Consider the following 27,757-nt stretch of genomic DNA (forward strand, 5'->3'; position numbering starts at 1 on the left):
CTTTAACATCTTGGGGGCCTTGTTGGCCTGGGAGAGGCTACCCCTCCCAGGGCTAACTCCTAAAGACAGCAAACAGTTGCCCTGTGAGCTCACCTTTCATGAGCAAACCCACCAACCCAGAACCCACACTCAAACCGCTTCCTTTACCTGGTTCTTACGCACCAGCAAGCACTTCCTCTGCCCTGCGTCCCCCAGGGCCAGCACCCCCACAGCCCAGAGCCTACTGAAATTACACTACCCAGCCCATTCATTCCTGCAGAAACCGCACCTTCTCTGCCTCCTGACCAAGCCTGGTGCTTCCCTGAATGGCCCTGCACAGTGAGGCATGTCTCTGCCTCCCGGGAACCCTGTGAAGAGTGAACACTCCTTTCCACGCAGCCGTCTCAAGGTCACCTACCACACCTGATTAAAACCAACCACACGTATTCTCAGACAGGTGCAGCCCTCCTCTGGACGTTTCTTCTCTGGTCAGAAGAGGAGCGTTGTCAGCAAGTGCACTCCCAAGTGAAACGCTCCATATACCCACAGCTAGCTGTGCCTTCCAGGTCAGGTGGCATCATGCAAATGCCACCCAGACACCAACACACCCGGTGCTTCTGACCTGTGATGTGTCCCCTCAACGGGGGCCACTTTGCTGGCAAAGGCAGGACTTCACGGTGCCACCTGCCTGCACACAAGGTGCACGGTGGATGTGCCCGCACGGCTGGGGTGACGGCAATGCTTCCTTCCTGAGACTGTTTACAAAAGCGCAAGTCATGCGCCCCCAAAAAGCCAAGCCAGCAGCTTCCTTGCTCCGTCTCATGCGTGCCTGATCGTGTAAGCTCTGTGGCACCGTTTTCAGCATCAGGATACTGACAGTACTTGGGAGGGGAGGTGCCCCACACCCAGAAGCATGTTTCTCTAGGTCAGACTTGAATAAGGATTTTTTTACTTCCTTCTGACAGCACACCACAGCTGTCTTGCCCTGGGGAAAACTGGACTTGGGGCCATTGTTAAGTAGACCGTGAGGACGGCGTTTCAGGCGTGAGCTGAAACCCGTGCAAACAAGACAAAGATGCTCCGCCTTCCTAAGGCAGAGTCTGTGCACGTCTGAGAAAGGTGTGCAAGTGCCCAAGTCAGGAGGACCGACTGCTGCCATCAAGTGAAAGGCTTTCACATGCTTCCCACGACCATCTCCGTTCTCAGCCCAAGTTCCCAGTCCACCAGTGTCGTTGGGCTGCACCACACGGCTGGAGCCCAGGACCCACCTCCTCCCCACCCCTCGGTCACCTCCCCCCTTCCTGCCTCTGCCGCTCGCCGCCTCCTGCTCTGCTGCTCAGGCTGCTGTCCGCACCCGAGGCACTGCCCAGGTCAGGGCCGGGGTTGCTGCTCGCCGCCACCAACAGGTGGTTCCTGGGGGAGAGGTCACCATCTGCACAGGGTGCCACCTTTCCCTCTCTCGTTTGCGTTGCCAGATCAGCCGTCAGCCGCGCCTCCTCGGGACTCACGGTCCTACGCCCTTGCCCTTTCCTCCTCTTGTACTCCAAGATCTGTTTGTTGAGCGCCTCGTGGTCAATCCCACACAGACTTGAGCATGTGGCAGAGGCCGGGGTGCCTCGCGGCTCAGGAGCATCCAGGGCCCCGGGGCCCCTGGAGGGAGAAGAGGCATCTGGTGAAGCACAAATGAAGCAGCAGGGCAGCGTGGGCCCTAGGCGAGCGCTCCCACTTCCCACCTCCACTTGCCTGTGGGCTGCCCGAGTCCAGGGGAAGCTGGGGGTATGGCACAGGGCTCCCCGGTCCAGAGCCACTCTGCTGGTGCTCCTGGAGCCTGCACATGGTGCAGGCCAGCACGGTCCCCGCACAGCCCCTCCCACCAGCCATGTTTTCCATCTTTTCCCCCAGTTAAACATGGCTACTGTGCCAGGCCAGTTTCACAGAATTACAGCTGGGGGCTTTTAGATCTATCACTCAGGTTACTTGAGAAACCAAAGGAAAAGATCAGAACTGGTGCAACCCTTTCAAAACCCAAATTCGGCCAAGTCATGCCTCTAAACCCTTTCCTGCTCAGCTCTGGAAGGTCTCACACCCACAGGCTGGGCTCCTCGTGGCTTGGGGCCTCTGCTCTAGCCCCGCAGGCAGGATGGTGGCTGTGGGCCCTGCTGGAGATCCCAACAGTACCCTGGACACTGAGGTACCTGTCCAAGGAACAGAGGCTCAGCGCCTGCTGGAGCTCTTCCCTCACCTGTGATGGGGCCTCCACATACACCCGAGTCCTCACGTCTCTCTCTCAGTGACGGCCTGACTGAAAACTGCAATGCTGCCCCCACCCTCCCACCTCCTCATCAGCCAACCAGACCTTCCTGACCTACAATCATCTGTGGCTCCCTGTTGGCCCTGCCCACAGCAAAATGCGAGCTCCAAAGACCCCACCGTCTGTTCTGTTCATGTAAGAATCCTAGCTTCTAGAACAAGAATATAGTACGCACTCAAGAAAACTGTGCTGAGTGGATAAAGAGGGTGAGAGAGGGACACCCGTCCTCCCTTGATGAGTCACTGTAGCCTAGACTTCTGGGGGATCACAGGGGCCTTTCCAGTGGCCTTGCTGAGGTGCCGGAGCTGCTGCACACTGCCACTGAGATGGGCCACAGGCCACTGCCAAGCTGGGCCCCTGAGCACAATGCCAGGCCTGGCCTGCACACCCAGCTGAGGGTGCAGGACTGTTGTAGCTGCCGTAGCAAATAGCAATTCCACACCTGGACATCTGCCCAAAGAATCAAAATCACATCCCCACATACCTGACGTCATCTTGCACACAATCTTCTTTTTCATCTGGGGGTCCAAAATCGGCAACGGCCAGTAACTGATCAACCTGAGGACAGATGGAGGGTAACCTGATAAGCCACACCTCCACCACCGGCATCAGAGCCTGTGTGAAGCCTCGCCGTGCTGGCTCAGACACAGGCCTTCCGACTGCCCATCCCAGCCCTCTGCTGACACCTCCCAGTGAGGACGCTTTCAAGCATCTGCTACTTAAAATCACATGTCCTCTGATAACCAAAGTACACTTAAAACTTGTAAACGTCAAACTTATGAAGAAACCAGGTAAATGTTAGTTCAAGTAAGTAATTCCTAATGAAATGTAAAATACTTCAATTTTGCCATAGAATTCATGTGTTTGGAGAAAGGAAGCCTCCTGCCCTAGCGATAAAGTTACAGTCTGGGGTCCAGCATGTGAATCCAGTTGCACAGTGGCCGAAGGGCCTAACCTGGAAATGAAAGCTCTCCTCGTCAGGGCACCACACAGAGCCCTGCTCCCTGGACACTGAGGGCAGCTCACACCTTCACCCCCCTACCTGCGTACCCAGGACATGCACCTGAGACCCCACCCTGCTGTGGGGCAAGCCCAGGAGAGCCCAGGACCGGAGCCAGTCCTTCCACCACAGCACAAAGCACCATCACAAACCAATGGCACGCCAATAAAACCCACAAATGGAAAAAGAAGCAGGACCAAAAGAAAACCAGTCCACAGAAAACAGAAACAGGACGGACAATGCCACAAAGCGAGGACCTGACGTCTCCCAGGTTAGCTTGGAGGACACATCTGCTCGCACCTGCCAAGGGACCTGTGCTGCACACGACCATTCTGCACAACTCCACACTAAGCAAACCTCACAAGAATGGCCAAAAGACTTGAACAGACTTCACAAAACAAAGAACGGCCAACGGGTGCATGGGAAGATGCTCACAAACATCAGTCATCAAGCAAATGCACGTGTGAGCACCAGCAGGGCCACCACAAGCACAGCAGGACCGCTGACGTCAGGCGGGAGCTCCCAGCGGTCCAGACAGTCCCATCTGACCAGCAGTTCCTCAAAATCAGACACACCTGCCACTCCCACATACTGACCTCAAACACGCAAAGACGTGCCACAACGGTTCACAACAGCTCTACTCACAGTCGCAAAAAAAAAACAGAAAAGAAACAAATGTCCGTGAGAGGTGAATGGGTCACTTAATGACAAGGAACCACATACACATGAGACAACGTGAATCTCGAAAACAGCGCTGAGCAATAAAGCCAGATGTGCCTCTGTGTACGCGGAATTCCAGAATTCTAACCAGGCAAAACTAATTTACAGCGGGTGGTAGGGAGGGTGAGGGCTGGGGCGCAGAGAAGGGGCCGCGGCACCAAGGCAGGCCCTCCTCCATCTGGCGCACTGCCTGGAAATCAAGCATCACCAAAGCTTCTCCACGCAACTGCAACCAGATGCTGACACGTCCACACGGGCTGCAGGGATAGGAGCGGCTCCACGCTGACCTCTGAGAGAAATCAGGCTGCTCGGACGACCTCTCCAGGGAAGACTCAGGATCGACTATACCAAGACAAGCAAGCAGCCCGTGTGGTTAGGCGTGCTCTGCCAGGCGCTGGCTTCTTACAAGTCTGGCGGTCAGCCGGAAAACAAGCAATGTGTAATATTGTAATAAATCACAATACCGGTATCGTAGTTGATGCGTTTTTGTTTTTTTTTAGTTTTACATTTTTCCTCATAATCATGATAAAAATCAGTATTTTAAAAATTCTCTGATTGAAATGTAACACACGGGAGAAGTACACAAACCGTTACATGTACAGCTCTAGGACATTTCGCAAATGCACGAAACGTCTGCACCCATAGGTGTTCCTCCCCTGACGTTGCAGAGATGAACCCCAGAAGCCTCTTCACGTCCCTCCTGCTCACTCCCTTGTCCAAAGACAGCCATCAGTTTGACTTCCATCCCCAAACATTAGCCACCCTTGTCTGAACATTCTATAAACAGAACCACAGGGAACATGGCCTTTTCTCTGGCTCCACATCAGCTGCGAGGTGAGGGGAGCATGTCCACCCACCCACCTGTACCTGGGAGTGTGACCTGTACCCGGGAGTCTGACGTGTAACCAGGAGTCTGACGCATACCTGGGAGTCCCACCCATACCCAGGAGTCTGGGAATCCAACCCGTACCTGGGAGTCTGGGAGTCTGACAGGTACCCGGGAGCCTGACACGCACCTGGGAATATAACCCGTACCCAAGAATCCCAGGAGTGTGGGAGTCTGACGTAGTACCCGGGAGTCTGACCTGTACCTAGGAGTCTGGGAGTCTGATGCATACCTGGGAATCTGACAGGTACCCGGGAGTCTGACAGGTACCCGGGAGTCTGGGAGTGTGACCCATACCCGGGAGTCTGACCTGTTCCTGGGAGTCTAAGAGTCTGACGCATACCCGGGAGTCTGATGTGTAACCAGGAGTCAGATCCATACCTGTGAGTCTGGGAGTCTGACCCATAACCCGGGAGTCTGACTGAGGGATCCCTGCCGCCAGCACTCCGGGCGAGTCTCGTGTGCACACATTCGTTTCAGGTGGCGGGATGTGCGCACCCTCAGCTTCTGCTGCCAGCTGCTTGGCCCACAGCACAGAGCAGGTCCCCCAGTGTCATTCTGGCCCACCTGGTATGGTCACTAGTGGAAACCTCTTGGGGGAAGGGCAAGCCCCAGCATCTGTGCGGGCCAAGCACCCCTGCATGTGTTTACAGGCGCTGACACCAGCCCTGCTAAATGCTATTTGGGGTAGAGCTCATTACTGCTCTTCAAATGTTCAGACCAGTGAACGCTACCCTGAGAATGCAAAGTAAGCTGTTGCAACTACGGCCAGCCCCTGGCATTTCCAACTGCCTGCGACTTTTCAACACGTGTAACCAACGAAAGATACAGAAATGAGCGGATAGGTACAAGACTCAAGGTTTCATTCACAATCCCCAATTTCAACTGCGTGTCTATCCAAACTGCTTTACTACTGGCTGACTTTAACCCCTATTTCAAAAAAACACCACCCTAACTAATGCGAATCATCTGCCCCAATCAGAGATCCCCCGGCCCCCTCTGCTAGCTTCTGACTACAGGAACACAGACGCCTGAGGACGATGAGACAAGCAGAAGCCCAACCTTCCCTCTGCCCCCAGCACAGGAAGGACACGGGAGGACAGATGCTGGGCAGGCCCAAGTGGCCTCCATGAGCCCACAGCACCGTCTAGAGACAGAACGGCTCCGAGATGCTTTGAGCACTACCTGCACCTCCCCCCTTCCAATGACTTTTTCTAGAAAGGAGCCCCCAGAGCGAGGTAGGACCTACCTCCCCACAGAGGGACCAGCCATGAGGGAGAGGACTCTCCCTTCAGGTGGGTGGTACTTCCTCCCACCTGCTCCGCCAGCTGTGCATGGGTGAGTCCCTTGCGTGCATCTTCCCAGCACACCCCACAATCTAAATTCTACTTGATTCTCTAAAGCTGGCACTAGTCACGTTACTCCTGTTTCCTTTTCTAGTGAGGAAAATCATACATGTATCAAGGTAATTATTCATACAATGTTTTCAGTGTTGCTTATATAACAAATAACAAAAAACGAAAACTTCCACTTAGATTTGTTTTCCTCTGTGGATCTAAATACTACCTAGTCCTGGGGCACCTGAGCATCTGACTCTTGGTTTCGGCTCAGTTCATGATCTTGGGGTCCTGGGACTGAGCCCCATGTCAGGCTCCATGCTCAGTGGGGAATCTGCTTGAGATTCTCTCTCCCTTTGCCCACCACCTCATGTGCACCTGCGCTTTCTCTCAAATAAATCTTTAAACTAAATAAAAAAAATAAAAATAAAGAAATAATATCTAGTTCTGTGGTGAGTAACAGCCACCCAACTATATTATCATATGAATGATGAATGAATACCATGAATACCACTGACTGGAGTTTTTTGTAAACTTTTTTAAAAGCATAACACATCTTAATAACTACTGAGTAACCACCACACAGAAAGAAAATGTATATAAACTTACAGGTTGCAACCTTTATAATTAACTTATAATTAACAGAATGTAACATCCAGTGTAAAGTAACTTATATCGAATCCACAGAGGAAGACAGTTTGTAAGTCGAGAAACCCAGGTTTCCTAGTCAGAGATTTAGTGGTAAACGTTAAAAGCCAGAAAAAGCAGTTACCTCTGGGGAATGTGGCTGGGACAGGTGCCTGGGAGCCTCACTTTCCATTTATACCCTTGGGGATTGATCACTTCCTTTAACTGTACCCATTATGATTCGAATGTTTGTACTCGTCCGCTAAACTTCTGTTACGGGAAGTGCATTACTTCAGAGCCGTACCTCAGCCAGAGCTGCATTTCCTTTGTCCTGAATGAACACTATTGGCGGCACATTCCTCAGGGTCTGCTGGGACATCAAAAGGTGCCTGGAGAGAGAGCAGAAAGGAAAACATAAAATCATCTCATGGAGAGTAAAACAAGAGATCTGCTGTCACATTTTTCAAACACGAAAACGTCAGCCCAGGGCATCCTAGCCAACTGCCACATCACACAAGGGATACCAAACACATCATCCCAACTGTTTCTAACTGCCTAAACGCAACTCTTGAGATCCTTACAAACAACCTGATCTGAGCCTGGAAGCCTCCTGGGCATTGCAGTGGCCATGGGCTGCGTGGTCTGGGCACCAACAGCCAGTGGACGTTCCCTGGCAACAAGGCCACAGAAGTACACCGAGGTCCTGAGGCACGAGTCAGACACGCAGCATCGTCTGCAGAGTCGCTCGTGCATGCAGATGGAGGTGAAGCAGCTGTGCAGACAGCCTCTCCACAGTGACAACACGTCCTGGGAGTGGTTACAGCACAGCCTGGTACGCTAAACCTTGGCTCATCGCAAGAGCTGGGAAAAGGGATGGTCTGTTCAGCTGATGTTCTGATTACCTAAAACTAATCAGAAAACAATACTGTTCTCGCCAACACTTGTTGGAAATCTTTCTCGTTTCTGTTAACAAGAAAAAAATAAACTGAGCACTCTTTGATATGCAATTTGGAAGAGACTCCTAGGGCCTCCTGGGACGGATGTCAGGAGAGCTGAAGCGGATGGCATGTAGAAAACACTGGTTCCACACAGGACTCACCCCCTTCTCCACAAAACGGGAGTACGATGGACAAGGCAGAGTGAGACAGACAGAAGAGGGAGGGAAGCAGAGAGGAGAACCCAGTTCTGAGAGTGCCGGTTGTCAGGGTTCTGCATTTCTTCAAACGGGGGGAACAGAGTAACTCCTTTACTATCACCCAGCTCGGCAGTTCTCAAAGTGCTCGGTCTCAAGACCTCCTTATGCTGTTAAAAATCAGTAAGAACACCAAGGAGCTTCTGTCAACGTGGGTTCTATCCGTCCACATCTATCATACTATAAATCAAAACTCAGAATTTGAAAAATATACATTAATTCATTTCAAGAAACAAACTCACTAAGTGTTCATGCATATTTTTAACGAAAAGTAACTTTTCTAAAAATATTTATTTATTTGTCAGGGACAGAGAGAGCACAAGCAGGGGGAGTGGCAAAGGGAGAAGCAGACTCCCCGCCAAGCAGGGAGTCCGACGCGGGACTCGATCCCAGGACCCCGGGACCATGACCCGAGCAGAAGGCAGACGCTTAACTGACTGAGCCACCCAGGCATCCTGAAAAATAACTACTTAAAAAAAAAAAATTGAGAAATGTGGCATTGTTTAGTTACAAATTTCTTCACTGCCTAGCTTAGTTGGATTCTCATCTCTCCATCTGCATTCAAGCCGTTGTTATTTTGGCTGAAATATATGAAAATCAGGCCTCACACAGATCCCTAACTGGAAAAGGAATATGTGAACAGCACTTCAGAAAAGAATGATCTTCTCTGATAACCCACAGAAAGTCCACCAGTGATGATTTATTAAGGGCTGGCTGCACCATGGAACCTGAAGCCAGGCCAGCGTCAAAAGTTACACTAAAATCCACTGGTCTTCCTGCACTTTGAGTCGAGCTTTCCCTACACTTGATTTTGTAGCCTCCTGTTTTGCTCGCTTGGAGACTACGGATCCCCCGTTACCCAGGTTTTCAGATGCTTGCACCCAACACTACACTAGTCAGCGTTACCACCAGGCTCATCCAGTCTTCAAGTATCGGAATGCTATCAGACTCCCAGTGGTAGACACAAGTTTTCTAAAGTCAATTTTCATTTGAAAGCTTGAATTTTGGGGCGCCCGGGTGGCTCAGTCGGTTAAGCGTCTGACTCTTGGTTTCAGCTCAGGTCGTGATCTCAGGGTCGTGTTGGCAGGGAGTCTGGCTGATGACTCTCTCTCCCTGCCCCTCCCTCCCAGATAAATAACTGTTTAAAAAGAAGGCTTGAATTTTATCACTGGCAACAAGTACAGTCGTTTTGTGTGACATGACAGGTTCACTTTGCTCATTTTAGAGAAAACATCAAATAACCGCATCTGAAAAAGCGCAGCTAGCTCACTTGTTATTTCAGTGAAGGAGCGTCTGCTTCAGCTCAGGTCAACTGCACGTTTCCCAAGACGACCGTCCCACGCCAGCAGGGCTAGCTTATGCTTGCTCCCCACTGCATACCGAGATGACATGCACCCAAGGGTTGGAACTTAATAAAATTAGCAACTTCTGCTTATTCATCAAGGGTATTCTTGAGGAAAACTGCGCTGCTTTTTCCCGTGAGCAGCTGGCATGAGGCTACAACGATCACGGGGACATCTGGATGTCAGGAGCCCCGAGACGTCTAGGACCACACTTTGAGAACCACTGTCCTAAACTACCTCCCACATGAATGTGTAAATTACGTTCTGGAATTTAAGAGTATGCTTCCCAAAGTCTCCTTAAAAGCAAAAACACTTAGTGAGCAAGGGGGAGATTCGAAACGCAAGCCGAAGCAGGCGGGCTGAGAGAGCAAGGTGAGATCACCTCATGTGTGCAGCACTCCTCTGCAGGACGGCCTGTGTGTGCGTGTTCTGCTCAGCGGAGATCGTGGTCTTCCAGTACACACGGCAGGTGGAGAAGTCTGGAGTCAGAGAAACCTGAGCCCACCCACCCCAGCCGCAAATCACTTTCACCTCCCGTGGATTTCCCGCACACAACACTCAGGAGACAAAAACGGGTGCGTAGCCTTCAGCTTCAGGCACCCGCCTCCCACAGGCGGGCACTCCAGAGGGTACCGCCACAAGCCACCGTCTCCTGCCGCTCACTCACAAGGGAGGAAGCTGGGCTCCGAATCCAAAACCTCAACGTCCCTGACCCCGATCCCACAGCGCACATCAGAAATGCCTGACCTGCTATTTCTCACCCTCCGTACGTCCCTCTGGCTAAACTCAAGTCTAGGGCGACACAGACCCATCTACCCCACACACGTCCTGGGCAGCTGATAACGCCACTGGTGCCCGCACACCACACATGTACACATGCACCCCATCTTTACTACTTAGATGGTCATGCTTAACCTGGCTTCTGAACTCAGAGACCTCGTGAATGACGTGGGGCCTCCTTCCTAACCACTAGGCTGCCGGCCTCCCCCGTTCCTCCCACTCCGCCCCCGAGTCTACCTTGGAGAGCTGCACATTCAGGTCACAGATCTCTTGGCTCACTTCAGCGGTGCACAGCAAATCCATCAGCGCTTTGTAGAGGAGGCCGTTCAGTGCCCTCAGGCGCACGTGGTCGTCCCTCCTGATCTTCTTTGAGGTGCTCTTCATTAGGAATTCCAACTGGGATGGCTTGTAAATCTTCATCCAGAAGAACAGACAAAAAGGCCAACATTACAACTGTACATTAAACTTGCTCTTGGGGCGCCTGGGTGGCTCAGTCGTTAAGCGTCTGCCTTCGGCTCAGGTCGTGATCCCAGGGTCCTGGGATCGAGCCCTCCATCGGGCTCCCTACTCAACGGGAAGCCTGCTTCTCCCTCTCCCACTCCCCCTGCTTGTGTTCCCTCTCTGTGTCTCTATCAAATAAATAAATAAAATCTTTAAAAAATTTTTAAAACATTAAAATAAAATAAATAAAATCTAAGAATTCACACTGCCAATGTCTCTAGTCCCACCCCTGCAGACCTTGTGTCCTCAAGTATGGAAATGGAACGACAGCCAGGCTGGAGCTCTGCCGACTTCTGGAGCCTTATGCCCACCAGAGCCTAAAGCAGCTCCTCGCAGCTGCTCTGTACTTACCAAGTGAGAGCCCAAGGAAGGACCTTCATACCAAAACTTCTTTCTATGGGGAGAAAATAAGAACTATGATACTGGTGGCAAATTAAAGAAAATAAAATCAAACACACCAACTCAACACTACAATACCACAATCCTTCCTAAGGGGCTAAACTTGGGCACAGAAATGATGTTACTGGAGGACTAAGAAATTCAGAATTCTAATCAACAACATGGGTTGTAGAGGAGACAAAGAGTTTTAATTCAACCTGGTAACGTTTATTTAAGGTCTACAATTCCAATCCTGAAGGTGGAGAAAGAAAACCTCAAAAGAAGGCCTACCAAACTGCATGTGAGCACGGTACCCGGGGTATGCAACCACGCATTTGCTGGACTGGACGAGAAAAATGGGTGGTGATGCGGGAGGGTTCACTGCTTCGGTGGGAGATTACAGAAAGCAAGCAAAGCCTCCTGGATGAGCCATGTGGTGGTGGACTTGAGCTGGACATCAGTATGGACTCAAGTGACCCTGAATATCAACGCAGTGGTCACACAGAGATGTTTACAGGCAAGTGTACATGCAGGGGTTAACAAAAATGTATTTTCTGCTTTGTCAGCTGAAAAGGCTTAAGGGACAGACACCCCAGCTCTCAGATTATCACCTCTGATGTCGTCCTGCAATAACAGAGCTTCTTGGAGAAATGGCTGACTCCAGGGCTGAGAAAGGAAGTACTAAAAAATGTTTTTAGGGGCCCCTAGGTGGCTCAGTTGGTAAAGCATCTGCCTTTGGTTCAGGTCATGATCTCAGGATCCCGGGATCAAGCCCCACGTCAGGCTCCCTGCTCAGCGGGGAGTCTGCTCCCTCTGTCCCTCACCCACTGCTCATGCTCACTCACTCACTCTCTCTCAAATAAACCTTAAGAAAAAAAGTTTTTAGGGGCGCCTGGGCGGCTCAGTCGTTAAGCATCTGCCTTCGGCTCAGGTCATGATCCCAGGTCCTGGGATCAAGCCCTGCATCGGGCTCCCTGCTCTGCGGGAAGCCTGCTTCTCCCTCTCCCACTCCCCCTGCTTGTGTTCCTGCTCTCGCTATCTCTCTATCAAATAAATAAATAAAATCTTCAAAAAAAGAAAGTTTTTAAACTTAAAAGCCGCCACAAAATCCCAATGATGAATGTGCCAAAGAATAAAGGAGCTAAATAAAGAGCTCCCAATGGTCAAAGACAAAACAATCTGAGAAAAATAAAGTAGTATTAGGTGAACACCCTGAAGTCCACGCTGATATAAATTAGTAAGACACGCGCCTCATGGAGGAGGGCAAGCATTCAAGAGCACGACTCCCCACCCCTCAGGTGTGCCTGCCCACGGTGAAGTCCCCTAAAGAAGACAGGACACAATGGGGGGTGGGTAAACCTGACAGACATGACCTCAGTCAGTCATCAGGGCCGAAAGCGACCGTGACAAACACCCCTCCGTAGCCCTCCTCCCAAGCTCCCGTAATGCCAGCACAACGGCGACAAGAAAACAAATCCCAAGCGGGGGGCACCCTAGAAAACGTCTAACCAGAGCGCCTCAAAACCATCAAGGCCATCAGACACGGGCAGAGACGGCCAGTCAAGAGGGGCCTGAGAGGGTGATTCAATGTAACGTGGTCTCTGGTTCCTGGGGCAGAAGAGGGACTTGAGGTTAGAACCAAGCAACGGGAATGAGGCGCACCTTCAGTCCACAATCCCGTGCGAACCCTGGCTCATTCGCGGACGAGCACGCCACACTGACCCATCACAGAGCAGACACCGGGTATCCGGGAACTCTGCACTCTCCGCCGACCTCGCTGTAAATCTAGAAATGTTTCCAAAATCTAGTCCATTAAAACGGACGTGTACCTACCACAGAGTTAAGTGTGGTACGGAAATCAACCTGTTTTATTACAGACCTCTCAGCAAAGAAAACTCCTCAAAGCCCACAAAAAAAACATTCAGGTGGACAGAAACGCTCACATATCTTTCCCTCTCTGATGAGTCTACTCCCCAAACTCCTGCTGGTAACAACACTCAACAAATGTTCCTGACATACTGTTAGGGCTTCGTCAGCTTAAAACTGTGTTACCTCAGCTGCACATAAATAAAGAGAAAAGGTTGAGCGGGAAACCGAGCAAATGTTAAATAGTGACGAGCGGGATTACTGGCAATTCTGCAATAATCGTAAACCTAACGAGAAAGAGCTACGCTTGCTGACCAGCTGCTGAGACGGGGCTCCAGCGGGCGCCCCAGACACCCCGCCCCCGCCCCGCGGACGCCCTCCCCTTGCCCCAAGGGCACCGCCGCCGCCCGTGGACTCCGCCCCTTGGCCCCCGCCCCCGCCCGTTGGCTCCACCCCATCCTGTAGTCCCTCCCCCTTGCCCCGTGGGCACCGCCCCCACCTTGTAGCCCCGCCCCCCGCCCCGTGGACTCCACCCCCCACCCCGTGGGCACCGCGCCCCCCGCCCTGTTGCCCCTCCCCCTTGCCCCGTGGGCCGCCCCCCTCTCGTGGACAGATGCCCCGAACCTGCGTCCTGCCCCATGGACACTGCCCCTGCCCCCTACCCGAAGTCAGTCGCCCTCTGCCACAAGGGCACCGCCCCCACGCCCAGCGCGCCCCCACCCAGACTAGGTGCGCATTACTTGGTTTTCGAAGCAAATTTCTTGAGTAGGTTCTTGCCGCAAGAGACCGGCGAGCCACTCAGGCCTCGCGTACCACCCGGAAGGAGAGCCGCGTAGCGACCACGGAACAACGCCGGGAGCCCCTCGAGAAGCCCCCACGGTCGGAGAGTTCCCACCCGCATGGCTGCGGCCAGAGCGCCGGGGCGGGGCGACGTGGGGGGACGCGGGGCGTGGGGACGTGAGGCGACGCGGGGCGGGGCCGACGCGGGGCGGGGCCGTGGGACCAAGCAGAAGCACGCGGAAAGAGGTGAATTCGGAGACGCAGTGTCATCTGGGGCGGGGCGACCCGCGTACGGAGCGACGTAGGGGCGGGGCGACGTACCTTCGGGGCGCCGTGTGGTGCACGGCGGGCCTCCAGAGCGGGGCGGGGTCGAGAGGCCGGGGCGTTGCGGGGCGACGTCGGGGGGCGGGGCCTGCAGACCCGGGGGCCGGCGGGGAGCGCGAGCGTCCGTGCGCCGCCTGGAGTGCGCCTGGCCCCGGCGGTCCGGCCGCTGCGCCGACTGGGGGAGTGCGCCCGGCCTCGCCCGCGCCCCCGGGCCGAAGATGCGAGCGGGGAGGGGAGGTGCGGACGATCCAGGAGCCCCCGCCGCCTCAGCAGCCTCCTGTGCGCTCCAGAAGGAGGCAGGCCCGAGCCTGGGGGTCCGCCCGGCTCGACGCCCCGCGCCCCTCCCGCCCGCACGACCGGGGCCGCAGGCCTCGAGGGAACTGGGCGCGCGCACGCTGTGGCCGGAAGGCCAGAACGGCAGGGACACTGGCCCCCGGCAGGCGGGAAGGCGGCAGGGCCCCCGGGGAGAGGCGGACCCAGCCCGGGGCTCACTCCGAGGGCGGCCGTCTGCCCGCTGTGCACGGGGCCCCAGCCGCTGTGCTGCGCTTCCCTCGGCGACGTACAGCTGCCCTCAGAGCTGCCCGGAGGAGGGCGTGAGCGAGGGGGCCCGGCGCCGAGCGAGCTCTCCGTGGACAGCATTACTGCGCTTAAGGTTTTTCGGCCAAGAGAATTCAAACGTTTCTTTAGATGTATTTACTTACCTGAGCTCCGCTGCCCGGGTGGGGCCTCAAACAGGACCCTGACATCCCCCGGCTGAGCCAGCCAGGCACCCTTTGGCCAGAAGAATACAAACCGATCTATGGAATGGACTCTAGTGAATACGCAAGATAAGATCTCTTCCCGTTTAATCTGTCCTTGCCCTGGTTAGCCCACATGAGATCACTTAAGGAGCACTTCATTAGGAACGGGAAGGCCGCTGACAGAGGCCAGGATGCTTTGCACCAGATTCTCCATCATCCGTCGTCTGGCTTGGTGCGTAGCGCTTCCGAGGTGAGGCGTCAGAACGACGTTGCTCAACTTCAATAAGGGGTGGTCTCTGAAACGCAGATGAATTGATGAAATCTGTTAAGCGTGGTTCGGTGTCTCTGATTTCACGGCTTGATACCCTCACGCTGAGAAGGGGAGGCTGCGGGTAGCCTGCCAGCATGACCACCCCTCGTCTAACGCCGTAGGTGGGGGCGCAGCATTTCGGGGGGCAGGACAAGTACCGTAGTGGCACCCGGGCCGTGAGCACAGTGGCCCGACGGGGTGGATTAAACAACACTGGCCCACCAAACAGGAGAGGCCCCTGGGGATCTGGATGCTAGTCTAGGCATCATGGGACAGGCTGAATGTGCCTTTAATGAGTAGTGGCCTTCAGAGGGGAAAGAGCAACTGGAGTTGGGTTAGGGGGCGTTCTCTTCCCGGAAGCAGGCAGCGGATGGGAGTCAGCCGGAAAAAGAAGGAAGTGTTAGTGAAGGGGGTCAGGGGGACTCCAACAATGGTGGTAACCCCAGCAACCAGCACTAGGAAAGGGCGGTGACCTGACCCGGCAGGGCCTCTGGGCTGTTCTAATACAAAGGCCAAAGTAAGCCCGCAGCAGTCAGCCTCCATCCTCTGGGAATCTTATGGGCCCCAAACCTGCGGAAATTCTCTGGGGGCACTTGTAATTTATGTCACTGCGCCATGACTGTCCTTGCCCCCAGGGCTGATCAAACTGAAAGACAGAGCCTATAATACTGTCAGCAGGGCAGACACTCCTCAGAAAAACACTTCCTTCTCCTGCTAGGAAGGAGGTGGGCCCTACTATCTAACAGACACCGGGCACCAGTCTCAGTATGAGGCTGTCCACACGACTCAGAACTCAGAAATAATGGAGTCGTGGCCAATTGTAACACCACCTGTCCAGAGTATTTGGCGTACAGGCAAGACCTGATTTGTCATATCATGAAACTGAATCGTACCAGCACAACATTGCAACGCTGGCATTGCTGAGATTTAAGTCACATGATAACTGACAAGCTTTGGGAGAGACCCCTGTCCTTGCCCTGTGACTTGTTAGTGAAGCTACCAAAAAGCTCATTCAGCAGACTAGGCAACAGGTGAGCCCTAAGCTTCTAGGTTTCTGAATAAATTGACAACTGTCTAGAATGCTCATGCTTCTTAATTGATATTGACATTCTTTTGTTCTACATTCTAAGTGGTTCTCAAACATTTGGTCTCGGTAGTCTCTTCAGGTCAATATTTTTTTTTGTTAAATTTTTTTTTTTTTTAAGTACGCTCCACACCCAATGTGGGGCTTGAATTCACAACCCTGCGGTCAAGAGTTGCTCACTCTACCGACAGCCAGCCATGCACCCCAGGACCTCTTGACACTCTTTTTAAAAATGTTTAAGATTTTATTTATTTGAGCGAGAGAGCGAGTGCAAGTGAGAGGCAGAAGAAGAAGCAGACTCCCCACCGAGCAAGGAGCCTGACACGGGGCTTGATCCCAGGACTCTGGGGTCACAACCTGAGCTGAAGGCAGACACTTAACCGACTGAGACACCCAGGCGCCCCTCTTCACACTCTTAAAATTGAGAATCACAAAAAAAAATTTGTTTTTATGGGTTGTATCTGTCAACATTTATTGTATTAGAGATTAAAACTAAAAAAAGATTAATACAATAACAGAAGCGCACATTTCATTAGTTGTCAGAGTGATGATGTCATCAGTCTGTACTGAAACATCTGAAAAATTATGACTGTACAGACCCCTCAAAGGGTCTCCAGACCACATTCTGAGAAACTATTCTAAATAAACTTGGTTTTTTTGTTTGTTTTTTTTTTCAGAAATATAAGTTCTATGGTCAGTCTTGATAAACTTAAGATACTAAATTTGGTTGTAATGTCAAACATCCAGCCGACAGTAATTTGCTTACTAGACAGAAATCAAAGCTGCAGGAATCAAACCTGGCTAAATGAATGACACCAAGATTCAAAATAAATGACAGAATCAAGACTCCAGTCCCAACAGGCTGGATCAATGGGTCAAAACACAAGCATGGAGTGCCTGGGTGGCTCAGTCAGTGGAGTGTCCAACTCTTGATGGAGACCCTGGAGTTGGGGCTCAGCAGGGCGTCTACGTGAGACTCTCCCTCACCTTCTGCCCCCCCCATGCATGCATGCGTGCATGCTCCATGCACCCTCTCTCTCTCTCAAAAAATACACAGGGGCGCCTGGGTGGCTCAGTCGGTTAAGTGTCTGCCTTCAGCTCAGGTCATGATCCCAGGGTCCTGGGATTGAGCCCCGCATCGGGCTCGCTGCTCAGCAGGAAGCCTGCTTCTCCCTCTGCCTGCCACTCCCCCTGCTTGTGCTCTCTCTCTCTCTGACAAATAATTAAAATCTTTTAAATAAAAATAAAATGTCCTTAAGACACAGAAGCAAATTACATTAAACAGAAATAAATGTAAAATTCCACACATATATTTAAAAGACAATTGAGGGAATAATTTCCATTTTTGCTGACTAAAAATGGAATGAACTAAGAATGCAATGGGCCTGCTAGGAATACACGCTGTGAAACCAACCTGCGTGGTCAGACCCCAACATGAAGCCTGTGTTCAGGTCTTGAGAGCACATTATCAAAGGACCTCAAAAACTAAAGTGCTAGAAGCATTAATGATGATAAGGTGACTGGAAATGCTACCATTTCGGCTGTGATCGAGGGACCTGAAGATACTTAATCTCAGACACCTGGCAGTTGTTGGACAATACACAAGGTTTGTAAAGAGGACAATGGTCAGAGACTCTGATGCTCCAGGGGGCAAATCAGGGTCACTGGCTAAGGCAAGGACTGTTCTGGTTGGATAGGAGCAAGACTGTCCAGTGCAGTCTCCACCCATGGGGGCTGCTGCCCGAAAGCCCAGAGCTCCCTGTGCACGGAGATGTTGAAACAGATGTCTGGCCATCTGTAGAACCGGACAGGTCACCAGAGGCCTGCTCGGACCCCTCCATGGCCAAGACCCCGCCGGTTTGTGACTTAACACGGCTGCAAAAGCCAAAAGCAGTGACTGCTGGAGGAGTGCCCTCTGTGCCTCGAGAGAGATGGCGGTTCTGTCTGGCTTCCTTACCTAGGCAGGGGCTCCGGGTACGTCACGTCCAGCGCTGCCCCTTTGATGATCCCAGTCTGAAGAGCCTCCATCAGCGCGTCCTGATCGACTAACAGACCTGAGTCAACGAGACAAGGCCTCTGCGTTACTCTGGTTGGGCAGGACCTGGGAAGGACGCTTTGGTCACCGTAGCTGCTATTCCAAACATGTCTTGGTCCTGTCAAATGTCTGACAAAGAACGTGTGAGCTTCATTCTGCCAATTCATTATTAGACGTGGCAAGCCTGCCACATGCCAGGCAGTGTGCTAAGCCCTGCACACGCACTATCTCACTGAATCCTCCAAGAACCTGGCAAAGCCAGCATTCGTTTTACACGTGAGGAACTGAGGCCTGACCCCAGCTCACACAGCTCCTAACATAGCAACCCAGATCTGAGCTCAGGTTTGTTTAACCTCAGGCCTGGGCCTGTCTCACTTTACACACCGCCTCCCCAGGTTAGGGACACAGCTCCCAGACACTGCAAACACACTTTAAAAACTAAACCACAAGCACAATCGACAACTGTCATTTCAAATACAGAAGAGCAGAAGCTGAGAAGAAAACCCCTTCCTTGAGGTAGAGACTGGCAAGGAGCCGAACGCCAGCATCCTTTCCTCTGACCGATGGAGGGGCAGCCTGCTGGTCAGAACACAGAGCGCCCCTGGTGTGTGGAGGGCTGCTGCTGGAGATGCCTCATCCCACAGCCCTTTCCTGGGCAGGTTTTCCAGAATCTTGAGTATGTTCACCAGCCTCGGACATTACTGAAACTACCTAATGCAATGGTCCTTCTGGCTCACCTACAGGGTCTGAATTTTCAGAGAACTCTCAAGCATGTTAGCTTAGCCCTGTGCGGTTTTCTGCTCTTCCAACACCAACTCTTTTTGGGTTCCCGAACCCAATTCCAACATGGGGGGGAGGCCTTCTACAAGACCAAGCAATTCTTGGGATAGCAGCAAGGTGTCTGAGACTTCAACACAATTCAGTTGCAACACAACTGTCTGCCTTGGAAATGGCATCCGATCCCACAGGTTAAGGGCTCAGTCCTATAAGACCGCCTCCTGCCCCCAAATTCAGACACTAGTCGGAAGTCCCAGTCTCAGGCCTGGGCCTGTCTCACTTTACACACCACCTCCCCAGGTTAGGGACACAGCGATTTTTGGAACCCACGCACTCAAGCTGCCAGGAGGTCCAACCATGTGATCAGAGGGCTGGAACTTTCGGCCCCACGCCTGACCTCTGGGGAGGGGAAAGGGCCCGGAGGTTCAGTCAGCCAACGGCCAATGAAGGCCAATGATTCAATCAATCGTGGCTATGCAAAGAAGCCTCCATAAAAACCCAAAGGGCTGGGTTCGGAAGCTTCCAGATTGGTGAACGCCTGGAGACTGGGAAGAGTGGCTGTCAGGAGAGGGCTTCTGACTCGTGCTTCTGACCAACTGGCTGCAGATTGGCGGTTCCAGTGACCTCCTCCATAATTTGCTGCAGCGGCTCACAGAACTCAGGGAAACACGTTTACCTGTTTGTTAAAGGGTATGACAAAGGGTAGAATCAACAGCCAGATGAAGAGGTGCACAGGGAGCGGTCTGGGGAACGGGTGTGGAGCTTCCATGCCCTGTCCTGACAGCCACTCTTCCCAGTCTCCAGGCGTTCACCAATCCGGAAGCTTCCGAACCCAGCCCTTTTGGGTTTTTATGGAGGCTTCTTTGCATAGCCACGATTGATTGAATCATTGGCCGTTGGCTGACTGAACCTCCGGGCCCTTTCCCCTCCCCAGAGGTCAGGCGTGGGGCCGAAAGTTCCAGCCCTCTGATCACATGGTTGGACCTCCTGGCAGCTTGAGTGCGTGGGTTCCAAAAGTCGCCTTCATTAACAAAAGACACCTTTATCACTCTCAACACTTGGGAAATGTTGAGGGTTTGGGGAGCAGAGAGCCAGGCGCTGTGGATGAAGACCACAGCCGAATGACCAAAACTGTATTGCTTACAAACTACAATCTCTGGTGGCAAGCACTGTTTTCCTCGTTTTACGGATAAGACACGCATGGCTGTTGGTAGCCCCAGGTGTCACACGTCCTCTGGCTCCAAACCCCACAGAGGTGCCTGGCCTGGATGTCTAACAGCAAGCAGCACTGATCCTCAGATTCTTTATAAATGCCACACCTACCAACCCACAACACATGCAACTACGTCTTGTATATAAACACAAAGCACTACATAAGTGTTGAATAACCAAACTAAGTTACTTATTTTTTAAAGTGAAGGCTCAGAAAATTCATCCCCATAAATTTTGCTTAATTACATCTGGAAAACAAAACTATAATGCCCCTACCCCAAGTAGATGCCCAAATTGGGCTGTGAAAGCCCCATATTGTAACATTCTCATCCTTTTTGTTATTAATTTGAGTTTCAAAATGAAGTGAAAACAAAAATCAGAAATATCTCTAAACAGGAAGTAGACTCCTTCCAACTCAGCACCCCACCCCCACCCCCGGTCTCTGTGGACTTTTGGACGCCACAGCCATCGGGAGAAAGGCAGATTGGAGGAGCTGCATGGCCTGGCCGTTTCCTCCCGCATGACTGTCCAGCCCCCGGGCCCGTGGTCCGTGGAGACAGTACCTCTGCCGATGTTGATGAGAATGGCTGTGGGCTTCATCAGACTCAGCTCCCTCTTCCCAATCAGCCTCTGGGTCTGGGGCGTCAGGCTCACAGCCAACAGCACAAAGTCTGATCGCTGAAGCAGATCATCCAGACTCTCACAATAAGTGGCACCAACAGCTTCCTCCTCCTCTAATTTCCTATGAAGGGAACAAGGAAGAAAAACTATGTTCTCCAATCAGAAATTCATCACATTGCCCCAGGAAGGAGGTTCTGAGGCAAGCCAAGAATGCGGCCTGTCACCACTGGGTCCAGGACCCATGGGAACCCCGTGGGCACCTCTGGGTTCTTGGAGGAGAGGCCTCGGGGTCTGTGGGAGTTCACACCAGACTGAGGCTCCTTGAGGCCAGGAGCTGCTTGTCACTTGAACCCCCAGAGCCTGGTACAAGCCCAACAGTGCATCAGACATATGCTCGATGACCACAGAACATTACTGAAAGGAAGTAGGTTCCACTCAAGCCAGAGCATGAGCATGTACTTCTGTGACCACAGAGCATCACTAATGTGGGCAAACACATCTAGGTTTCCAGAAAACACACAAACAGAACAGGAGAGGGCCTAGGGCCTAGGAATGCTGCTTATCATGCAGAAAGCAAGGATTCCAGAGTCTGAAGCAGGCAGACTTTTGTGTTTTGTTTTGGTTCAATCCTAATTCCTGCTCGGGCCACCCCAAACAGCTGGTTATTCAGCAGAGATTCCAAGATCCTAGAGGTCACAGCATCCTGGGCAGCCGCCACGGCTCTATAAATACAGAATTCCAAATTACACAAATTCTCTCCTAACAGTCCCCCCCTGTTTGGGTCAGGGGACAGCCCCGAGGAAGGATGAATACCATGCCCACATCACACACTTTGTCCTGCAAGAAGCCTGGCCTCTGTGTGCACGTGTTCATCACAAGGAAAGTTGTCACACCTAAGTCCACCGTCCATGGTGCAAACACTGACTGAAAAGACAATCTCCCAGCTCACCATGCCTCCAGGAGTTCCTCACCAGCTGGGAATGTGGTCCACAGGCAGTGGGAGGCCCCTGAAAGGCTGTAAACAATGGCCATCATCTGGCTGGTTTGCAAGGAGGGCTGGAGGTTCAAGAGCAGAAGTGAGCAGTCCCGTAGGAGAAATATGTATTTCAGGTGAGAAAGGACGGGGCCTGAGCCAGTGGCATTGATGAGGTGAGAGAGAACAGGCAGGTCTGAAGGCTGTTTGGAGATGGAGCCAACAAGCCTGGGCGTTGGGCTGAGGGAGAGCCTGCACACTCAAGGACGCAGGTCCCTCACTGAGAGCCAACACGTCCATCAGTATTAAAGGGACCAGTCAAGTTGCTCAGTGGGTATGGACAGTTTCTCCCTTTCACTTTGGAAATTTAAAAAATACAATTGTGAGTTAAAATTTATTCTGGTGAATGTTTTCAATAAAAAAATTCTCAGCCACATTCCTAGGTAATCACCATCGCTTTCTTGACCATCATCCTTATTTTTTTGGAGAGAAAGAGCAGGGGAGTCTTATGAAAAACGGGGGGATCCTATATCCAAGCCATACTGAAGGCAGTGATGGTATAAGTTCTGCTCAGTTGATTTCAGGTCCATTTTCTGAATGTTTACCTGCGTCTCCTGTTGTGATACAGAACCTTCATTTCGAATGCTTTGGCTCTCTGAGCAATCTTATAACCAATGCTGCCCATGCCAATGAGTCCCAGAGTGGCCCCCGTCACCTCTTGACCCACCCAATTTGTAGAAAATGTCTCTGTATCTGGTGCACTGGCCAACATATGACCTAAAATATAAAAGGTACAGAGTGAGTGGTGGGGATGGCACCACACACAGAAAGCCCACACCCTCCCTGGGGCCTTCTGACCCTGCGGCGCTCACGCCTCTCTGACCACAAAGGTTTCTGCAAGGGCTGAAGGGGGGGGTGGGGACAAACAGCAATTTCCTTGTAACGAAACCAGAGCATTCTGGTAGAAAGCTTTAAAACACCAACTTCTTTTACATTAAGGAAGGCCTTCTGGTTAAAATCTGTTGGTGGTATGTGTGTGTGTGCATGCATGAAACACAGCCAGACCAGAAAGAGCCTGGTTCTTGCTTCCCCTTTCCTCAGGCGTCTTCCTGAGGAGGAGTCCCCCGGGGAGGGCGGGGGAAGGGCTGAACTGCTCTGCTGCCCTTCCTGGGGACCCTCCCAGAGACGTCTGGGGTGTACAGGGGTCCTGCCTTCTTACTCGGAGGCCTTCACCCCAGCAGAGACTGCTGATTAACCAAGGAATGACCCCCAGGGCATTTCCATGGAGATGCTGAAAGTACTTCCACCGTCAAGGGAACTTGGAAGCTGGTGAGGGGTGGACAGGGCTGCTGTCAGACAGCCTGAGTGGGCCCGATTCCCGAGTGCAACAAAGTCCTGGATACAGTGTGAAGAAGTCAGGGCCCAGGAAAGACTTGTTGGAAGATAAAATTACGTTGTTATCTCTGTTATGATCTGTCATCTACTCTCTTTGGAAAACCAGCATCTCCAATGGCTGTTTACCTTCCACGACCCTGCGAGCTGCAGCCAGCAGTAAGGCCATCCCCATGTCTGCCGTGGGGTTGGACACGGCCTGTGGTGTGTTGGCTACCTTCACACCAAAGCTGGCGATGAGCTTCAGGTCCAGGTGATCGAGACCTACTCCTGCGCTGGCAATTATCTTCAAGGAGGGCAGGCTCCCCAGGAGCTCCTGGTCAATAGCTGGCCTTCCTCCCCAGATATATACAGCTTGGATCTTTGGGCCAAATTGCGTTTTATTTTCCAAAAATTCTTGCAAGGTAATGAGATTAAAGTGTTTCTGCAGATCTCCAACGTGATCTTCACATATCCCATAAGATCCCTCCAATCCAGACACCAACACACCAGGTAAGTCCTGATCCCCCATGGCCTGCAGGAAGACAAGCACAGTCTCTGCCGTCAAATCATCTTTAAAAGAACAATCAGTACGCTCCTGTAGCTCCCTGCTACTCCGCCTGTGCTCTTTTAGGGTTCCGAGCACCCAATTTCCAACATGGGGGTTCCCCCACCCACAACTCCAAGCAGTTCTCAGGATACCAGCTGAGTGTCCCAGTGTCCGAGAATTCAACTCAATTCTGACATTATCTACCCAAAGATAGCATCAGATCCCACGGGTTAAGGGCTGAGTCCTCTAAGACTGCCCACCCCACCTTCCAACACCAGTCACTGCCACCAGGCTGCTCCCTGTGCTTCTTTTTTCTACTTTTTTTTTTTAAGAGATTTTATTTATTTATTTGACAGAGAGAGACACAGCAAGAGAGGGAACACAAGCAAGGGAAGTGGGAGAGGGAGAAACAGACTTCCCGCCAAACAGGGAGCCCGATGTGGGGCTCAATCCCAGGACCCTGGGATCATGACCTGAGCTGAAGGGAGACGCTTAACGACTGAGCCACCCAGGCGCCCCCGCTCCCTGTGCTTCTGACCCACTGGCCGATTGGAGTTTCCAACCACCTCCTCCTTAGGTTCTTCGAAGTCACCAGAGCGGCTCACAGACCTCGGGGGCACTGCCTTGTGCTTCCCAGTTCCTTAAAGGACATGATAAAGGACACCAACAGTGAGGTGCCAGACAGCTGAGTTTCTGTCGTCATGGAGCTTGGGGCCGGCTCATCGTAGAAGAGTTCTGGTTCCTAAGCGTGGAAGGTCCCCAGAAAGGACCAAAAAGCTGACCTCTTGGGTTCTATGGAGGCTTCACTGCGTAGCCGGGATTGATGAAATCATTGGCCACTGGCGGAGTCAGCCTCCGTCCTCTCCCCAGAGGTCAGGGATGGGGCTGAAACGTCCAACCTCTGATCACAAGGTCGGTCCTCCTGGCAGCCCACCTCGCCCTGGGGTGGGGTCCCAAAGTCACTTCATTAAGACCATGTCCCCTTTCTGGTACAGAGCGTTTCCAGGAACTGGATAAAGACCAAATACATCAGGTATATTTTGATCATCTGAACAACCAAATACGTATTTCTCATAAATCATTGCAGTTACTCTTTAGATTTTCTAAATTACATCAACACTGGAATTCATTTTATTTCTTGGACAAATCCCTATAATACCTGAGGGCAACAGACCCACACCTCTGAAGTTACCAATGCTTCCATCCCGCCCCCTTTCCTCCCTATCCTACTTGGGTCTTTATTTCTACCTTTCAGCTGTGGTGGCATCCTCTCAGATGGCCTCCAAAGATCCCCCTCCTGTCAACCACATCTTTGCGTGACCCCAACCCTGGTGCTTCAAGTGAAGAGAAGACAGCAGAAGCAATGGGAGGTCACCCTGTGGGCTCCCTTTCTCCCATTCCTGGGGGAGGCCAGGGCCATGCTGGAAGGCATCCCTGTGCAGACACCCATGTGAGTGAGCTTGGAAGCAGATCTAAGAGGCCTGCCAACAGCCTGGTGAGCAGGGAGGTGACCACAGCCCTGGCCAACCCTCCGTTAATGTTTCATAAGATCCTGGGCCAGAACCACCTGGGTAAGCCACTCCTGGACTCCTGACCCAAAAACCTGGGAGGTCATAGAGTTTGTTTTTACAGCCACTGAAATTTAGGTAATTTGTTATATATGCAGCAGTAACTAAGTAATAAGACCACTTTTTATTGTGAAAGTAAAAGATAGGTTATTATCTGCCAAATGGATTAAATAAGGTTTTATGATCCTTGTTCCTAACTAAAGATATTTTTAATATTTTTTTAAAGATTTTATTTATTTATTTGAGAGAGAGAGAATGAGAGATAGAGAGCACGAGAGGGAAGAGGGTCAGAGGGAGAAGCAGACTCCCCGCCGAGCAGGGAGCCCGATGTGGGACTCGATCCCGGGACTCCAGGATCATGACCTGAGCCGAAGGCAGTCGCTTAACCAACTGAGCCACCCAGGCACCCGATATTTTTAATATTTTATAACTTTCCTCCAAAAGGAAAACAAAGCAGGATTAGGTCTAGACAAGCTGGGCTCTGGGTTCAAACCAACCGCTCTGCTGGGCTGGGCTTTTCTTTGAAACTCACTTTCCTCAAACATAAAAGGCTGGCAACACACAGCCTTGCTGGTGGCCCCAGCAGCAAGAGAACATGTAGAGCCTGGAGAACCAACTGTAAGCTTTCAACAAACGGAAGTTACTAACATTTCAACCTGAACAAGTTTATTTCCCAAGTCTCTAAAAATTAACAGACTACACCAAAGAGGGAGATTGAATTCATAAAACACAGCAGAATTTCTTTTTTTTTAAGATTTTTAAAAGATTTTGTTTATTTGAGAGAGAGCATACAAGCAGGGGAGAGGGGCAGAGGAGAGGGGCAGAGGGAAAGGGAGAAGCAGACTCCCCACTGAGCAGGGAGCTCAATGAAGGGCTCGATCCAGGACCTGGGATCATGACCTGAGCCAAAGGCAGATGCTTAACCAACTGAGCTACCCATGCACCCCCACAGTAGAATTTCTTAAAATCCTATTTTCTCATGCCTTTTTCTCCCTTAACATTGGACAGATGGGCCCAATACCCCCCAAACTGTCCTCTCTTCCCCAATGTGCAAGATTCACCTCAAATCCACACCGCTAGCTTTGATCTTCTCTCCAACCCCGTCAAAGCCCCCTGTCTCACTACCAGCAGTCCCGCTCCTTCCGTGAGTCCAAAACCAAAGTCGTTTGTTCTCGGTCCCCCACACAGACCATGGGCCCAGATTCTGCACAAACGAGGCTCAGAAAAGAGTTAGGAACACAAGAATTCTCCTTAATGAGGAGTAAGGTGGGAATGATCTAATCAGCACTTGACTAGATAATGGACCTAAAAGGTTAAGACATGCCAAAGGGTTTCCGGATTCCTTGACAGTGTTTGCTGTTCAGGGTTACTAAAAACGGCACCATTTTCACCTTTTACGTGTCCTTTCTCCAGTCACCAGGTATCAGCAAATCCAATATAACTTAAAAAAAACAAACAAACAGGTGCTTTGAGAAATGGCCTGTCAGGGAACGCCTGGGTGGCTCAGTCGGTGAAGCGTCTGCCTTCTGCTCGGGTCATGATCCCAGAGCCTGCTTCTCTCTCTGCCCCTGCCACTCCCCCTGCTTGTGCTCACACATTCTCTCTCTCTCTGACAAATAAATAAATAAAATCTTAAAAAAAGAGAGAGAGAGAGAAATGGCCTGGCAGGGCTTGCTAAACACTAAAAGAAAAAACTGAATTCATGTGAGTAAATTATAAATCTGGTATGGGTAGCTGAATCTTATCTACGTAAAGCTTAATCTTGCCATTACGGGGCGCCTGGGTGGCTCAGTCAGTTAAGCGTCTGCCTTCAGCTCAGGTCAGGATCTCCGGGTCTTGGGATCGAGTCCTGCGTCGGGCTCCCTGTTCAGGGGAGAGTCTGCTTCTCCCTCTCCCTGCCACTCCACCTGCTCCTGATCTCTCTCTCTGTCAAATACATAAAATCCTTAAAAAAATATAAATAAATGAAATAAAGTTTAATCTGCCATTGCCTAGAGCTTAGAAAAATAGTAAATCCCTGTCCAAGTTGATCTTTAGATTCTGGCAGAGTCCCTGGAGCTGCCTTAAGTCCTCTCTGCAGGAGGCAGGTATAAATGAGGTCGGATTTTCCTTGCTAAATCTTTAGGATTGAGCAATGCAGGTCTGGGTGGGTATTAGAATTCTACTTGGCCCACCTGTTCCAGGTGAGGTCCAAGGTCACAGCAACACCCCTGTCGCAGAGTTTGACTCAGTCGCTGGCCCAGGCGACACCCCTGGGGCACGTTTACCTTTTCAAAAGACCGCAGGGGCGCCTCGCTGGCTCAGTCGGTAGTGCAAGCGATTTGATCTCAGGTCAGTTCAAGCCCCAGGTGGGCGTGGAGCCTACTTTAAAAATAATAATAATAAAAAAAAGATAAAAAGACCCTAGACTCCGGAGCACCTACTTCACAGTAAACACCAGAGGTCACCGAGCGCAGCAATCTCGCACCTGCTCCCTGCTCCTGGCCCGCCCC

General features: G+C 51.8%; 2 protein-coding genes across 2 annotated transcripts; both read right to left on the reverse strand.

The window, feature by feature from the left end:
• Positions 1 to 905: 905 nt before the first annotated feature.
• RBFA (ribosome binding factor A) lies at positions 906 to 13,851 on the reverse strand. The gene is made up of 7 exons (XM_025860261.2): positions 13,661 to 13,851; positions 11,028 to 11,070; positions 10,413 to 10,589; positions 9,778 to 9,890; positions 7,165 to 7,249; positions 2,775 to 2,848; positions 906 to 1,629 (listed from the first exon to the last, which is right to left on the reverse strand). The coding sequence occupies exons 1-7, from the start codon at positions 13,819 to 13,821 to the stop codon at positions 1,266 to 1,268; spliced, it is 1,017 nt and encodes a 338-aa protein (XP_025716046.1). The 5' UTR covers positions 13,822 to 13,851; the 3' UTR covers positions 906 to 1,265.
• A 1,001-nt stretch (positions 13,852 to 14,852) lies between these two features.
• LOC112814642 (probable 2-ketogluconate reductase) lies at positions 14,853 to 27,679 on the reverse strand. The gene is made up of 6 exons (XM_025860262.2): positions 27,533 to 27,679; positions 23,298 to 23,682; positions 22,382 to 22,553; positions 20,746 to 20,924; positions 18,116 to 18,212; positions 14,853 to 15,060 (listed from the first exon to the last, which is right to left on the reverse strand). Exons 2-6 carry the CDS (start codon positions 23,677 to 23,679, stop codon positions 14,904 to 14,906), a joined length of 987 nt encoding a protein of 328 aa, XP_025716047.1. The 5' UTR covers positions 23,680 to 23,682; positions 27,533 to 27,679; the 3' UTR covers positions 14,853 to 14,903.
• Positions 27,680 to 27,757: the final 78 nt, after the last annotated feature.

The sequence above is a fragment of the Callorhinus ursinus genome, unplaced genomic scaffold, assembly GCF_003265705.2.
Source record: "Callorhinus ursinus isolate GAN/ISIS: 27379988/994484 unplaced genomic scaffold, GSC_fseal_2.0 scaffold128, whole genome shotgun sequence".
NCBI lineage: Eukaryota > Metazoa > Chordata > Mammalia > Carnivora > Otariidae > Callorhinus > Callorhinus ursinus.